At 43.9% G+C, this 17,364-nt stretch overlaps 2 protein-coding genes across 3 annotated transcripts in view; one reads left to right on the plus strand and one right to left on the minus strand.

Moving 5' to 3' along the window:
- The window catches only part of ccdc85cb (coiled-coil domain containing 85C, b), a 96,469-nt gene extending 89,513 nt beyond the window's left edge, over positions 1-6,956 (minus strand). For both annotated transcript variants that reach the window (XM_072444864.1, XM_072444856.1), the window contains exon 1: positions 6,209-6,956. In XM_072444864.1, the coding sequence (XP_072300965.1) occupies positions 6,209-6,941 (733 nt within the window). In that variant the 5' untranslated portion in view covers positions 6,942-6,956. The remainder of the gene's footprint in view (positions 1-6,208) is intronic.
- A 4,600-nt stretch (positions 6,957-11,556) lies between these two features.
- Positions 11,557-17,364, plus strand: part of agbl5 (AGBL carboxypeptidase 5) — a 29,259-nt gene continuing 23,451 nt past the window's right edge. Inside the window, exons 1-5 of the mRNA XM_072444878.1 lie at positions 11,557-11,647; positions 15,436-15,720; positions 16,123-16,294; positions 16,365-16,531; positions 17,126-17,303. Coding sequence (XP_072300979.1) covers positions 15,506-15,720; positions 16,123-16,294; positions 16,365-16,531; positions 17,126-17,303 — 732 coding nt within the window. The 5' untranslated portion in view covers positions 11,557-11,647; positions 15,436-15,505. The remainder of the gene's footprint in view (positions 11,648-15,435; positions 15,721-16,122; positions 16,295-16,364; positions 16,532-17,125; positions 17,304-17,364) is intronic.

Raw genomic sequence — 17,364 nt, forward strand, 5'->3', positions numbered from 1 at the left:
TCCATAAAAGGAGAGGTTATTCCCTGGTAAAGGTTGTAGTCAGTGTCATCTAATCAGACAGCAGCAAAGCCAGGGCTGGTTTCACACATAATACAATCTATCAAATAACTTTCATCTGTCTAGTTTTATACATGATTCAATAATCAAAGTTCTTTAAAAACGTTCCTCTATTTTTATTTATCACCATATTTTTGCCTGTCTCTATTTTATTTTAAATTCTGATTTGTGTCTTTTCAATGGAGGATGAAATAAAATTGTATTTTAAAAAATGTTGAATGCTCCATACAAGCTGCATGAGCCCCTAAAGGGCGTGTTTACATTAGACAACGTTGACTTGAATGACTTAGAAGGAAATTGTCTTTACATGCCATCTATATTACTGTTCTAATCATACTATTTTGGCCTGGCATCGGAGTGGAGGACGCCGTCATCTCCCTGCTGCACCGCTGTCTCTCTCACCTGGAGAAGCCTGGCAGCTCTGTGAGGATCCTGTTCTTTAATCTCTCCAGCGCCTTCAACACCATCCAGCCGCTGCTCCTGAGGGACAAGCTGGAGACGGCTGGTGTGGAGTATGACCTGGCAGAGTGGATCCTGGAATACCTCACACACCGACCCAGTTTGTGAGAGCCCGGGACTGTGTGTCTGACACTCGGACCTGCAGTGTGGGGGCGCCCCAGGGCACTGTCCTCGCGCCCTTTCTCTCCACCCTCTACACTGCAGACCTCAGACATGACATGGACAGCCGTGTCCTACAGAAGTTCTCTGACTACTCTGCCATCACGGACAACGATGATGCGGAGTACAGGGGGCTGGAGCAGGACTTTGTGGACTGGTGTCAGCGGAACCACCTCCTCATCAACGCGGGGAAGACCAAGGAGATGGTGGTGGACTTCCGCAGACGCCGCTCTGCTGCCCCCTCACCAGTGAACATCAAGAAGTCCAGCTCCGTCCTGGGCTGTGCTTTGGACTCGGTGCAGGAGGTGGGGGACAGGAGGGTCCTGGCTAGATTATAGACTATCTATGCTGGACCATGAGTCTCACCCCCTGCAGGACACTGTCCGCTCTGGAGAGCAGCTTCAGTGAGAGACTGAGAGACCACCCTCGCTGTGTGAAGGAGACGTTTTACAGGTCTTTCCTTCTGCTGCTGTCAGACTTTACAACAAACACCGTTAGCCCTGAACGTGTGTCACTGAGCTTCATATTCATGTGCAATGCTGTGACATAATGTCAATCATCTTGGTGCAATATTTTCTGTCCATATAAACATCTTAATAATAATAACACTCTTATTTACAGCTAAGAGTTATTTCTAAGTTATCTGATTGTATTATTATACGTCTGTGCCTTCTGTGTTGCAACACAGGAATTTCCTCCTTGTGGGATGAATAAATGTTTTAGATAGGTCTTATCTATTTATCTATTAAGGATTAGGGCAGCGAGACATCACAATTGAATCAAAATTGCAATTTGAACAGTCACTATAGCAAATCATAAAGATATGCAAGTAAAATAATCTGCAAACAACAAAATACCTCTTAGTCTTACTCTGCATAAACCTGCTAATCCTGTCATTTGACCTTTGCATTCATGTTCTGAAATGCATGCGATTCTGACATTTGTTCATTTCAGATTTCAGTCTTCTTTTAATTGCCCCGGGACCTGGACGACGTGTTTAAACTGTGAACTTGAGCTCGTCAAAAAATCACAATTAGATATTTTGCCAACAGAGGCACAAGCTTCAAGTTGCACCAACGCCTTTAGAATAAACGTGCACAGCTTGTCCCCTAAAGGACGGGGAGTACGGAGGGGGTTTGTCGTCCGTGTCAACGCACAAGAAATTCAATCAAGCAGACAGCGGGATGCCTCGGAAACCAGCCTCGTTTAAGCTCAATATGCCCTCCACCCGTTCCCTGCACGGACGGGTCGACCCCCCAAAACTGAATAACTCCATCCAGCTCCTCCCACTACAGAGAAGAGGCACATTTACTGGAACCCTCTCCACAAAAACAGGGCCTCGATCTAAAGGATTGGACATCGTGACTCAGTTTCTTTTCACCAGTGACGTACTGCAAGTATATGCATTTCAACAGAAACCATGGCTCTGGATTGTTTGACAAGGGAGTCAGCGAAAACCTTTAGTAAGTCAACACACACTTGGCAGTCAATTATATTAGCTCGTTATTAGCCTAGGTTAGCCAACTTTACAAAACAATAGCCTAACAAACAGTGTATAGTTCAGAAGCAGGACACAAGATGGCTGAAATGCAACAAATTACCTTTAAAATCACTTGTATTACATTTACTGCATATATTTTAACTCTAAACCATATCAAATAGATGGTGGTTTCCCCCCCAACAAAGTTATGTAACCGGTATAAAAGGAGCACTATGTAAGTTTTTGTTTTTAGGCGGCGGTTCTGACACCTATTTGCTATACCTGAAACGCTACACAACATGGCATAAAAGCATATTTTCTATAGATTTTTACCATCGTATGATGTGAAAAACAGAACTAGTTAGTTTCAAACTCTTTGTAGCAAATCAAATTATTCACCGTGATGTGTTTTGAAGCGCTTTAGACAACTTTCTGAGGCCAGAGTAGAGTTTTGCCATCACGGGAAAGCTAACAACAACTAGCATGCTAACAGCGCACTTCCTGGCGGTGTATAAAAACGCTTTATAATTTGACGCAGACCGCACACAGCGATCTTAATTTGACCCTAAGAGCTGCTTTTAAGATACATATGTACTGGGGCAACAGATTTTACTTTAAAACTCAAAAACAATTGATTACAGCGCCTTTAAACCGTCTTTATTGCTCAAAAATACACCGACTATAGTTTACCTCTCCACAAATCGAACCAGTCATCAAGTTTAATGCCATAACGTGGAACATTCCAAGCAAATCAATAACATGTCTATGGAAAAAAGTAGGTGAGGGAGCCGCAGCGGAAAAGTTACAAAGTGCACCGTTAGACAAATGAATCAAAAAGGCAGCTAAAGGTCTATAACTCATCATAAAACAAAACAAGTCTCCAAATCGTCTGTACATGTCCCTGCACACATCGTAGACCTCCTCCCTCTCTCCAGTGTATGCACAGATGCTGTTCGTTTAGCGTTTGGCCGCCGATCCTGGAGCCCTTCTCCTAAAAGCCCCGGGGAGCCACTGGCATTTGGACGACATTAAACAAAGGCTCTCTGCAGCGGACCTCACCGATGCCACGAAACGGCCGCTTCGCTCAGAATTCAGCCGTGTCGAGAAAATCATGGGCTATTTTCAAGCATGCGAGTCGGAGAAGAGGAAGCTAGCGACGACCTGTAGGCAAATCGTGTACTATTCAAGGCACTCAGGAATTATTAATCGAGACGGAAGATGGATTCTGTGTCACTGGCTCCTACGCACATCCCGAACCAGTCGAGCAAAGTAATGTTGTCTAGAAAAGGGACCTATAGCTATATTTCAATATTAATGAGTGCAAAACCGCATAAATGAAGGCCATTGCTGGTGTGACAATGGAATAATAAGATGGACATTTGTTTCAGATCACATTGGATTTTAAAAGAAAAAAGCTGGTTAAGTTGATTATTATGACGAATGGAAAAGGTCTAAAAACTGAAGAAGAGGAGTTTTAATGGGTCAAGTATTGATTCCCCTTCTTCCGATCCAATACTCCAATTGGCCATTTTGATACATGTTTTTACCAAGTTCAACCCAGGATATATTGACAAGCTCAGAACCGTTTAACGTGTAAAGTTACTGTAATGGTTTAACAAGTATAATAGATAATATGTATGTTTTATTGTGGTATTAACAACTCTTGATATTTGAGTAGGTTTTGATAACATGTTGAAGTAGTTTTAAGGAGAGTGAACCTGGCAGACACTCAACGCTCAAAAACCATTGGGTCATTTAAGCCCCTGCAAAACAGTATTTTTATATGAATCTACATGAATATTAATCTGAATTGCAAAGGCTTTATAATGTCATCTGAAGAGATATTATATTCTAAGAGATATAATTGAGTCTTATGAGTGAAAGAATGAGAAGAGTCTTATTTTTTTAAGTTTCACTCTTGAGAATTTGATCAAAGGCGAGTGAAAGATGGTATTTGTGACAAACCATGACATATTTCCAAAAGGGTCAAGTTTGAAATGAAAAATAAACACCTGTAAATCTGAAATGGCCAAACACCTGCGATGCCTTGACGCTCAGTGGTAGATCAACAGCACTTTATTAGTTCAAAACTGACTAAAACTGGTATTAGTCGACACATTTAGTTTCAATTATGAAGAATTTACATGGGAAAACAGCCAAAAAGCAGAATACATGGATTGAGTTGGCTGAAGATTTGAAACTGAAGTTAAAAATCTGCCTTTTTACTAATAAACACACCATTTCCCAGTAATATTCTGTAAAGAATTTAGTTTTCGCATGAACTTCCGACGTTGACGACTTCGACGTTGACAAGACCCAAGCCCAAGTTGCGGCTTGGGTCAACACAAGAAACTCTTTTCAGTTGACTAATCGATTAGGAGGGCACAACCGAGAACCGAGACACAAATCCGAAGAATCCTTGGCATCTATATAGTCCAGTGGTGGCTCGAATGTTAATGTTAGTGTGCACTTCTTGGGACGCAGAAGGACAGGACACTACATGTGACTGCAGTTTTAGTAGGATTTGAGGTCTTTTCCTCATCTATATTCCCTATGCTGAGCGGCTCTTGGCATCAACCCATGTGCTAGCTCAACAGGGCTTAGTGTCCTCCTGTGCCATCGCTGCTTTTTCATCATCTCCCAGCTTTTTTCCCAGCTTAGTATAAATCTAAAATTAAAAAAAAAACACAGCAGCATTGATTTCTGGTTTTATGTCAACCTTTTGAAACTGTCCTCTAAAGACACAAGTACGCTCCCATCGTCGGACAGAATAATCAGCAAATAACGAAAAGAAAAGGGGGAAAAAATCAATTTGCCTAAAAACCCTTCAACAGCCCATTAGTACAAGTCCTTTCCCTCAAGGAGCAGAGATGCAGTGACCTAAATCAGGGCGGCTTTGCAAATGACGGGCGGACGCGAGGCTGAAAAGGCCACTTAAGGATGCGGTGAGCGTCCATGTGGCGGTGCGTTATAATCACCCCAATCAAGACCCCAGGAGAGGCTAAAATCGGGCCCTCCTGCTAATCCCACACCGCCGTTCTGTGCAATCAAGTCCCAGCTTCACCCGAAAAAAGGTATTCCAGAGTATGTCATGTGGCCGCAAAGTGACCCGGCAGCAGACGTGTTCTCACAGCTGTAATGTGTATGAACCGAACTGAAACTTGAAAATGAGTATGACTTGTGTGACGTTTGCCGGTAAAAGAGCCTTTTGTGAAGGGTTGTTGTTGTTGTTTTTGCTGTTGTTGTTTGTCTTGAATGTGCAACGAGGGAATAAAAACAAAAAACATTGATGAATATGTGTGGATACCATGTTTTGTGCAGGTTTACAGCTAGGACTGTGGACTGGGCAGTGGTAGAAGTCGTACTCAAGTTTGTTCCACGAGTAGAAGTACAGATACAGGAGCTAAATAAGATACTTAAGCAGATATTTGTGTAATAAGTATTGAAGCACCCCATTAAAAATATACTTTTAGATTAAAAAGTATATATTTCATACATTAGGGTTAATTAGACAGATTTGGGCTAATTTAAGAAGCAAAAGCAATTTAATCTTATTTTCCATTTTAATTTTTGAACATGGAGCAATAAGTTATGGAGTGCTGCACTGGATCAAAAACTTGCCCAAAAACAGGTGCTCGTTTGTGTGTGCTTGGATCATTGTAGCACTAAAGAGATGGCAACAGTGTTTCCACAAGCGAGTGACATCAGAGCTGGTCAATTTTGAACATGTTTTTGTTTGCGAGGACTTCAACATAAAACCTTTAGGCAGCAGCAGGTCACCATAAATGTGCAAACAAATCCAGTTCAAAAATGTAGTGCAGTATAAAGTTCATAACTACTCTCAAATGTAAAGTACACACTGTATATTTAAAAAGTTCAGCACAGACACCTAAACATTGTATTGTAAGTGCAGTATATTTGTACTTTGGTACTTTGTTTCTTTCCTCCAGGGCTGTACAGACCATCTGAGGTTAAACTTGTGTTATTGAAGTTATCCTTATATATATGTATATTTACATATCCAGGCAGGTGTGTGCAGCTCCAAACACTCACCATGGAGCCCATTGGGGATGCTCCTGTGATGATGCGGCGCGGACAGGTCATCCATAGACCTCCTCATGTTGGTCCCGGGCTTACCGCTCTCCGCCCCGGGCTTGTGTGCGTGACCGTGACCGTGGCCGTGGCCGTGGTGGTCCGGACTCCCCGCGCTGCCCGTGCTGGAGGTGCTACTCCCGTCCCCCACGTCCCGCACCGTCCCGCCGCCTCCGTTCAGGTTGCTCAGGCTGGACTGCGAGTCTATGGAGCTCCGGGACCCGGCGCCGTTCCTCTCCTCGTCCAGCATCAGGACGATCTCCTTCAGCTCGCTGTTCTCCCGCAGCACGCTCTCCTGGTTGGACTCGAGCTCCTTCAGCTTCACCATGTACGCGCCCACCTCCTTCCACATGGCGCTGGCGGTGAAGCGGCCGAACCTCTGCCACTCGCGGGACAGCTTCTTGCCCTTCTGCCGGTCGTCGTCCAGGAAGCAGCAGAGCTCCCGCAGCTCGTGGTTGTCGTCCTGGAGCTTCTGGTTGATGTCCTTCAGGCCGCGGATCTCGTGGAGGTGCACCTGCAGCCGCCGGTTGATGTCCTTCATCATGTTGCCGTGCTCGATCATCAGGCTCATCTTCTCGCCGTCGACCCTGCGCAGCCGGCGGACGAGCTCCTCTTTGCCGCACCGGAGCAGCTCGTCGTCGGACACCTGGCTCAGGTCCTCGCCGCCGGGACCGTCGGGCTGATTCTTGGACATGTTCTTGGTTGGGGGCCCCCCGGGGGGTTAAATAGTTCCGTTTGTCAAATCCGCGCAGCAGCAACAACAAATCAGTCAAAAAAAAGTCACTCACTCACAGAGTCTTAGAACTGTGTGGAAACGCATTGTTCATAAAGAGACATAACACGGTCTGATGGAATGTTGACGCGCTCCACAGGCTGGACGCGTTCTTTCTTTTAGTAAACGTGAACAGTCGCGGTGCACGAGACAAATCACCGCGTTGTATCCGAGCGCGTCAAAGCTCGTGTTGCGCTCGTTACAATGTGCGCCGCGTCACCGTCACATCACTCCCGGTCCAAGAGAAACGAAAGAGATACACATGAGCCGCGGTGCCTCTTCCTCCCCGGGTCCAAAGTGCGCACGGGCCGGTGAACGGTAACACCTCTGACGGCCTACTTTAACTCACATGGAGCGGGGTCGCATCGGCGCGCGCGTGTCCGGGATAAGCTTCTTTGAGCGGGTCGCGGTGAGACTCGCGGCCCGTCACACACACAACAACAACAACAGCGCGAGCAGGAGTGATCAGCGCCTCCTCCTGGTCCAAACGCTCCGGTTTGAAATCGTTCAAGAGGGTTCCAGCCCGACGCGGCCAATCAAGACGCGCGAGGGGAGTGGGCACGTGGGGAAGCAGGTAGACGGAGACGCGCGTGACGCTTCCGGGACGCGCAAGAGCCGCTCGGCCCTCTTAAAGCTGCAGGCGCGTTACGTTACTACGGGAACGGCTAACAAAAACCACACGCGTCTCTACAAAATGTGTGAACGCGACACTAGTGCGGAGGTTTATTCAGTATTTATCTGTGCGCGAAATGTTTTAAAGAGACGCGCGTGATTTGGTTGATGCGCTTCCAAACACAACAACACAACAAATACCTGTCGCGGTAATAGTTTGTTTGCCCTATTTTACTGTCTATTTTGTGATAAAGCTATTCTCAAAAACACACTCAAGTTTGTCTGGTGTAAGAAAGTGCAAACAAACAGGTGCGCGGGTGTGATTGTGGAGTGGCAGCGCCCTCGTGTGTTCATCGTGAGTAGTGCGCCTTCATGTCCTTGTCCTGAAGATAAGTAAACAGCAGGATTCACTTTTTAATCACTTCATTTATGTTTTAACACAATGGTTTATTCATAGCATGTAATTACAACATACACTCTTGTTTATAAAAGCCCTTCTTATAGTAGAGGGAAAGCATCATGGCCTGTTCCTCAGTCTATCCCACATCCATTAAAGGCCACAGTTCAAACAGGTAACAATAGAGTGGTCTTCTGTCCCTCTTCTGGTTGTCCAGCAGTTATTTAGGCCACTGTTCCTGGTCTCACTTATTTAGAAAGACAGGATAAGATAGTCCTCACCAAACAAAAACATCACTATTGTGGGGTGTTGTGATATGACGTGGTCTAGTGCTATTCCAAACTGTTTTAAAGGCTAAACTTTGAACATCTTTTGTATTAGCAGTCTCCTTATGCAAGCCTGAATGTCGGGGGAAGTCAGGTAATTTGGGTTTTGAATCGACATCTGTTATTATAAGTACTAAGGACTGTTACTGTACGAAATTGAGAAAATGAAATGCTATTATTTTTGTCCCCGAGCATTTGAAACATTTTGGAGACGATCCGTGTTCAGGTAAAATGAGCCACACGTTAGCTAAAAGAGATTTTTTATGGTCTAATTTATATCTTCTATAGTTTTATCTTCAACTAACTAAAATGAGCACGTAAAATGCCTCTCCTGGTGCTCTGTCCTCCAAATTACACTGCACTAACCAAACCAGTGCTCATTCATTAATGTTCAGCTCTGAATGTCATGCTTGGCCCCTCCTCAATAACCAACAAACACCAATAAATGTTATGTTTCTGTCAAATACTAAAGAAGCAACACATTAAAACCCTTTTCATAAACATGGAGTGACTGTTAAAAAGGGTTCAAACCTTGTGCGGTTCATTTTACCTCATGGCTCAATTTACCAATTTCCTTCTCACCACATTGTGCTCAACTTGTCCCACATTTACCAGATGGTCACCCTAGTAACAGTGGTACAAAGGAGCTTGCCTGTTTTATTGGATATGTCATTTCAAAAAAAAGAAAAGATCAGATGTTATGTCCAAACTTTTTCAACTGTTGGCCTAAAGGCTCGTTTTAATTTCACTAATAGCTTTACTACTTTCATATTGGAGCCTCTACTGCAAACAAGCAGGGCCGGCCCAGCCTATAAGCGAACTAAGCAGCCGCGTAGGGCCCCGAGGCGTTAATAGGGCCCCCAATCTGGCAACCCGTTTTATGAGAAGTGCAAGCGCAGCGTGAGCCACTAGTGTAGCAGCGCTGTTGGCGCGGCAGCGGTAACATAACGCACAAACTGCATTTATTTGTAATGACAATCTGGCAACCGAGACATCAAACCTGCGCTGATTGGGCAACTTCAATGTGCGCGAGCAGAAGAGCAAAACATAAACACAACAGAACGTGGTCCCTGCGTGGTCCTCATGTCCAGAGGAATATATCCCCCCGATGCCGAAAAACGAAAGAAGAAACTTCTTGACGATGTAAAGAAACTGCAAACTCAACAACACTCTCCAGGTATTGAACTTCTCTTACAAAGAGACGGTTAATGCTGCTGTTTGAAACAACACGATTCTGTCACATTAGTTCGCTCAGGCTGGAGGCGACGAGAGCTCTGCCCCGCGCAAAATAATATGTCTGAATGAAAGATAATAAGCTTCACATTTACACCAGCCCGGGAGTGTTAGCTGCAGGTGAGGCCGGTGAGGGGCGTCTATGCCCCGGGTCACTAAGAGGCGGAGATCCGGTCCGGACGAGCGCCGTCTCGTCCAGAACCTCTGACGTGAGACTTTGGAGTGAACAGTGTGCGGCCCCTGTCCCGGGCCCCTGTCCCGGGCCCCTGTCCCGGGCCCCTGTCCCGGGCCCCTGTGCAGCCTCAGTTAGAGATAAGCGGGTTTGAGTTTGCGTCCCTCTCTCTCACATCACCATGTGTGAGATCAATCGTGACTCGTGATGTCTGTTTTACTTCTTAACGTGGAATGAGAGGAACGTAAAGGTTTATGCACGTGAGGTCCATCAGCCAATCACATCGCAGCATTGTTTCATGCAGGAGTCCAGTGTGTGATGTTCTGATCAGAACAAACATTTATATTGTAATTAACTTTTAATAGAGCAATAAAACATTTAAATTTATTTAAAAAGCATCATTAGACTATTTGTTATAAATTATAATAAATTGATAGTGAAAAATAACCAGACATATTATGATTACGTCTGTTATAGAATAATACTATATATTTTTATACAAAAGTGGCAAAGTTGCAGAAACGCAGTCTCTTCACAATAGCTAGGTTTGGACCTTCACTTCTCGTTCTGTTCATTCTCTGGGAATAACATGTTTGCACTGTTTTATCAGTGTTAATTGTTAATCAAGCAATGCTTATGCCATTTGTTTAATTTAATATAACTTGTTTTGTCACTTTGGCAAGAAGGAACAGTTGGGAGCTGTAAAAGATAAATTAGTAAGGATAACTATTACTTTTACATTTTCAGTTAAAATGAATCAATTTGACATAATTATTTTTCATAGCCAATATTGTATTGAGTAATTAAGTACACTATTGTATTAATAACTGGCTTTAATCATTTTCTCCTGGCACAGTTTCATCACATCATCATTTTATAGCATTACAACCTCAACATTTTACTCTTACTTTAGCCGGCTGGACCACATTAAAATGCACCAGAAGACCCAAAAAAGGTCTGAAAATCTCCCCCAGACCCCCCTGTTCATTCATTTAAACTAATGTGCTAATGTGGCTGTCGACCCTTAACGCCCACAAATACGCCCAAAAACATATCTGGGATGTGTGTTATTTGTACAGGGAGTAGAGGTGATGTCAGTGGAATACCAAGTTGCATTGTGGGATTTAAGTTCTCAATATTTGAGCTTGTCAGGTGCTGAGAATAAACTAACTGGCAAACGGATGCCCTGGAGTTTTGGTGCTTTGTTTGCGTTGAAGAAAGTTCCCATATGTGAATTGTTTACTGACAATGGCAATAAAACTGATTCTGATGACGTGGTGAGGGGCCCGCAAAAATGTTTTCGCTTAGGGCCCCCTGAAGGCTTGGGCCGGCCCTGCAAACAAGGTTACTGAAATGAAATGAAATGTATAATGATAATATTGTAACTAAACATTTGACACCTTTGGTTATAGTATCCTGCAGTGCACAGCCATTTTAAACCAGACAGTGTCTCATTAAGTTACATGGACTTTAATCCAATTAGCCTATAAAGATTTAATTCCAGGCTGGTCCATTAGTTAGTTAATCCAGAATGTATTGTAAATGACGAGCTAATTATGTGTGTGTTTGTTTTTAAAGAAGGGGTAAATATAATTAAACATAAATATATAAATGAATAAATACATAAATAAGGCTTTTTATCATGCTATTATTATACTTATTCTAGACAGAGGGACTTTATGCCTCCACAGGGGAATGATTACCCCCTCTAGACATATTTTTGTTCTTCTGAATGAGCATAACGCGCTCGTCGTTGTAGAATCCTCCTGAAACGTGCGTATTAATGAGCGAGCGTCAGTCTGAGGCAGTGAATGAACTGAACCGAGGCTTGTTGCAGCAGAAGAGGACGCTCCGTGCGCAGAGATGGACCTGCTGCAGAAATAACAGCGTGAGAATCGCACCTTTATTATTTCTACTCACTGTTTGTGTGATGAAATAGCTGCTAAACCGTTATTGTGTCGCGCGGTGTTGTGTTTTGCGTGACGTTTGTGGCGTAAAGACGATACTGCTGCTGCTGCTGCTGCTGCTGCTAGCATCGGGAGCTACGTTAGCCACCGTAGCTTAGACACGTACGAGGAGCACATTTCAAACATAAACGCGGTGTTGCTGATGATGAGAGCAGAAGTGTTGCGTGTGTGATGACGGGCACGAGAGCTCTGTGGGGTCAATTGCGGCAAATGTGGGTGGTTTTGGTGTCAGGGCAGACGTGACTGTGGCTCGATCAGCTGTGTGTGTTGTTGTTGTTGTTGTTATGTTAAAACGTCCAGACAGCTGAACAAGCCCGTGTAACTACAACATGTGTGAAAGCTAACGGACTACTATTACTCTTTGTCCCACTTTAACATGTGCCCATCGTCATCATTCTGTTGAGCGTTCTTTTTTATGTTTACAAATGGCCTTTGGGTGCATTCTGTTAAACTGCCACAGGGTGGAGCTGTTTCACGAACATTTACTGTATTTACGTTGGTCCGATTCAATATATTACTTGTATATTATTGTTCATTCACTCATTCATTTTCTACCGCTTGTTCCCTTTCGGGGTCGGCGGTGACTGGAGCATATCCCAGTGACTTTGGGCTTTAGGCGGGACACACCCTGGACACCCAGGGGCCAGCTCTTCACAGGGTTAACACAGAGACATTGACACACAGACGAACATTCACTCTCACATTCATTCACTAGGGGCAATTTAGAGTTGCCAATTCAGCCTAACACATACATGTCTTTGGACGTGGGAGGAACCCGGAGAGAACCCACGGTAACACATGGAGAACATGCAGACTCCACCCAGAGAGATCATTTGATGTTGATCTGGCCCAGGAATTAAACCCACGATCTCCTTCTTGGGCGGATTGTATTGTATTCTATTGTATTATTTTAAAATATATAATTCCCTTTGAGCAGATGCATGCAACGCCATAGGAAACCAGAGACAATTACTATTGCCTGGCACTGGAGTGGAGGACGCCGTCATCTCCCTGCTGCACCGCTCTCTCTCTCACCTGGAAAAGCCTGGCAGCTCTGTGAGGATCCTGTTCTTTGATCTTTCCAGCGCCTTCAACACCATCAGCCGCTGCTCCTGAGGGACAAGCTGGAGACGGCTGGTGTGGAGTATGACCTGGCAGAGTGGATCCTGGACTACCTCACAGACCGACCCCAGTTTGTGAGAGCCCGGAACTGTGTGTCTGACACTCGGACCTGCAGTGTGGGGGCACCCCAGGGCACTGTCCTCGCGCCCTTTCTCTTCACCCTTTACACTGCAGACTTCAGACATGACACGGACAGCTGTGTCCTGCAGAAGTTCTCTGACGACTCTGCCATCATCGGACTCATCACGGACGATGATGATGCGGAGTACAGAGGACTGGAGCAGGACTTTGTGGACTCGTGTCGGCGGAACCACCTCCTCATCAACGCGGGGAAGACCAAGGAGATGGTGGTGGATTTCCGCAGACGTCACCCCACTGCCCCCTCACCAGTGAACATCCAGGGAAGGGACATTGAGAGAGTGGACTCATACAAGTACCTGGGTGTTCATCTGAACCACAAACTGGACTGGACTCATAACACAGACGCACTGTACAGGAAGAGCCAGAGTCGGCTCTACCTCCTGAGGAGACTCAGGTCTTTTGGAGTGACAGGGCCACTCCTGAAGACCTTCTACGACTCTGTGGTGGCATCAGCCCTCCTGTACGGTGTGGCCTGCTGGAGCAGCAGCATCACAGAGAGGGAGAGGAGGAAGCTGGACAAAGTCATCAAGAAGTCCAGCTCCGTCCTGGGCTGTGCTCTGGACTCGGTGCAGGAGGTGGGGGACAGAAGGGTCCTGGCTAAACTCACATCTATGCTGGACCATGAGTGTCGCCCCCTGCAGGAGACTCTGTCCACTCTGGAGAGCAGCTTCAGTGAGAGACTGATCCACCCTCGCTGTGTGAGGGAGAGGTTTCACAGGTCTTTCCTTCCTGCTGCTGTCAGACTTTACAACAAACACTGTTAGTCCTGAACACGTGTATACTGTCATACCCATGTGCAATACTGTCATACCCATGTGCAATACTGTCATAATCAGGTGCAATACTGTCATAATTTGTCATAATCATGTGCAATACTGTCATAATCATGTGCAATACTGTTTTTTGAATATTCTCTATCCATATAACAGCTATAAATAACAGCTGTCACCATTGTTATTGTTATTATTATATAGTATAAGAGTTTTTTTTTTTTATAAGAGTTTTTCTGTAAGTGTTTTTATAAGTGATCTGTTTTTTATTGTTTACTTCTGTACCTACTTTGTGTTGCAACACTGAAATGTCCCCATTGTGGGACAAATAAAGGCTCATCTTGTCTTATTGGTGACTTTCCTTTACCTCTAATGTCTCCAATACTCTTTACTTATTAGTTTATCAATAATTGTATTCAGATCACAAGATGGCAAGAAGCCATTGTGAGTGTTGTTATTGTTGTTGTTGGTTTTAATGGCGGCTGGCAGCCAATTGCAAAGGTGCATTTACCACCATCTACTTTATTCTTTAGACTTTATTCTTCTAAATATTGCTAATGCTTCTTTTTCTTCTTTGGTGTTTAATGGCAGTTGGTATCCAATTGTTACATTACCGCCACCTACAATTTGAGGTCTTAGACTTGGACGTTGGACTTTGGACTAGACTGGCCATATTCTGTACAGTTGCCATAACGATGATGTCACAAGGCACATGGCGTAAAACACATGCTTTGAAGACGCACGACTACAAAAGACGTACAACTACAGTAGATGGCAGTAAATGCAACTTTTCAGTTGACTGTCAACGCAACAACGATGACATCATAACTCAAGTCACAGTAATGATGTCACATTTTGCTCAGGTGATCTCCAGTGCCATGACAGACAGACACACTCGACTTGATGCCATTTACATCACCACAATCATGTCTAAATGCAGGTGTTTTTCAAACGTATTATAGCCACCGCTGCCCTATATTTTGCACTATATCCATAGCTTAAAGGGGACATGGTCTCACCTGTCCCCAATACCCACTCATTACTGTTTTCCTGCATAATACAAGTGTTCCTGCATAATGCATAGACCCCAACATCCCACCATTCTAAGATGTAGAAACAAACTTTGACGATCCATAAAACACCAAAGAAGAGGATTAATCCTGAAAAAACGACCAGACTGATTATCTACAAAAATAAGACAAGAAATGTAACTTGCCGAAGTCGCTATAATAAGAATAATAATTATAAACTAGCAGAACTAATAGTGACTGTCTTATTATGCAGTCACTCGAATATAAATTATTTGGACATTTTTTTAAAGCAACTTTAAGTCAATCTATTCAATCTGCAGTTAAAAAAATTATAATTTCAAAAATCTAATATTACTTAATACATACAGAAAGTCTGGTCACACACTTGGCAACATAATAGACAATGGGACTTAACGAAGATTAATTATAGACACAGTGTCTATAATTGTGATGTTTCTTCCCACAATAATTGTCAGACTAAAATGTTCTACTGTAACAATGATAGACTACAGAAGTTAATAGTTGTATGTTTGCCTTTCAGTCTAACTGGCTTCGGTTTTCATTTTACACTACAATACATTTCAAGCAAATACTAAAATAAGCCGTAACCAGTAGTTCTGTGTGTTTGTGTTTTGTCCTCGTTAGTATTAGTTTAGGTTTGGAGACTGTCGACACAAAGGACTGGTTCTGAAAAGCGTGGACAGCGGGCCTCGTCATGGAGGCTTGTTTCGGCAGCATCGTGTTCAGCTCTCGGTTCGACTCGGGGAACCTGGGCCGGGTGGAGAAGGTGGACAAAAGCAGCTCCTGTCCCCCTTCAGACGCCTCGTCCAATGGGAGCGCGGCGTCGGGACCAAGCCCTGTCCCCGATTATGAGTTCAACGTGTGGACACAGCCAGACTGTGCCGGCACGGTGCACGAGAACGGAAACAGGTAAAGAATAACCACAGTAATAATACATTTGATCTATTATGTGGTAAAAAGTGCTTCAGATGCTCATTTTTGTGTCAATCAGCCGATCCCTCCAGACACCAGCGTTACACATTTATATATTTAACAAAGAAAACCTATTCCTCTGTGCAGAGCTTGTATCTACTTATAAATAGAGTAAAACAGACATCAGAGTCCAAAACTACAGAGTCTCAGCTTCACAAAGGCTCCATAGGGTTCAGGAACAGCTTCAGGTTTAAATATGGGTCATTTTTTTCAAGTGTTTTTTGAAAAATAGGCCCCTATGTGTAAGGGGTTAGTTTGACCTTGTAATAAACACTGAATATATCATTTAAACAATTAGCTCAGAGGTTGCTTTCCAATAATAAAACATGTGTGTTTCAGGTCGTGGTTTTACTTCAGTGTTTGTGGAGTTTCCTGTGGAAAGCTGCTGAAGATCAATGTAATGAACATGAACAATCAGAGGAAGCTCTACAGCCAGGGCATGGCACCGTTCGTCCGCACCGTGCCCGGCAAGACTCGCTGGGAAAGGACACGGGACAGGCCCACGACAGAGGTGTGGATCTAATCTATGAAAAGATCTCTTATTTTACATGATTTAATGATTTGTGTTGTCTCTTTCCCAGATTGTAGATAATCAGTTCATCCTCTCATTCACTCATCGGATATCAGAGGTGAAGGAGGCCACGACCTTCTTCTCCTTCTGTTACCCGTTCTCCTACTCTGAGTGTCAGGACATGCTCCAGCAGCTCGAGTACAGTTACCCCAGCGCCGTGCAGCTCAGTCCAAGCAGGTGCAGCATTAAGTTCACTCTAGGGTGCACAATACATCACAAAAAGTTCTTATCATGATAGTGACTAATGTAATCATGAATATTACAACATTTTATTGCAATAACACCAAGGCTTTTTTTTAAAGCAGATTTTATTCATGATTTTCCTTATTTTGTCCATATTAGCTTGTTTCTACTTATAAATAGAGTAAAACAGAGATCAGAGTGGGTGAATTTTTCAGTCCCCACAATAGTGAATTTTTATTACAATTTAAAGCTTTTGGTATTTTGATAGTCACTATATACCGGTAAGTATGTTATATAATTTACATGAAGCTGTTTGTCTGAATCAGTTTGTTCACAACATTGAGACTCTGACAAGTGTAGGAACTAGTTTAGTCAGTTTATATTTACTGAGACCAGGACTTTCCCTCAAATCAATACTAAAACTAGTAGCGATACTAAAGAAACTCACATGAACAGAACAAAATATCACACTGCTATATACTACTACTATATACACCTTTTCAGCTCTAGTATAAGACCACGTGATAACATAAAGAAAGCACTTCTGTTCTGTGTCGAATATGACCGCGTGTGTTTGTTTTCTTGCAGTTCCCCGGGCAGCGTGTACTTCCACCGCGAGCTGCTGTGCCACTCTCTGGACGGGAACAGAGTGGACCTGCTCACGGTGACCAACTGCAGTGGGATGACGGAGGAGAGGGAGCCGCGCCTGCCACACCTCTTCCCTGACAAAAACATACCCAGAGCGCATCGATTTGCAGGCAAAAAGGTAAGATAAGATAAGATAATCCTTTATTGTCCACACATGGGGAAATTTCATTGTTGCAACG

Source organism: Eucyclogobius newberryi, unplaced genomic scaffold (assembly GCF_026437365.1).
Source record: "Eucyclogobius newberryi isolate DKJ021-1_F unplaced genomic scaffold, fEucNew1.0.hap1 SCAF_1, whole genome shotgun sequence".
NCBI classification, from domain to species: Eukaryota; Metazoa; Chordata; class Actinopteri; order Gobiiformes; family Gobiidae; genus Eucyclogobius; species Eucyclogobius newberryi.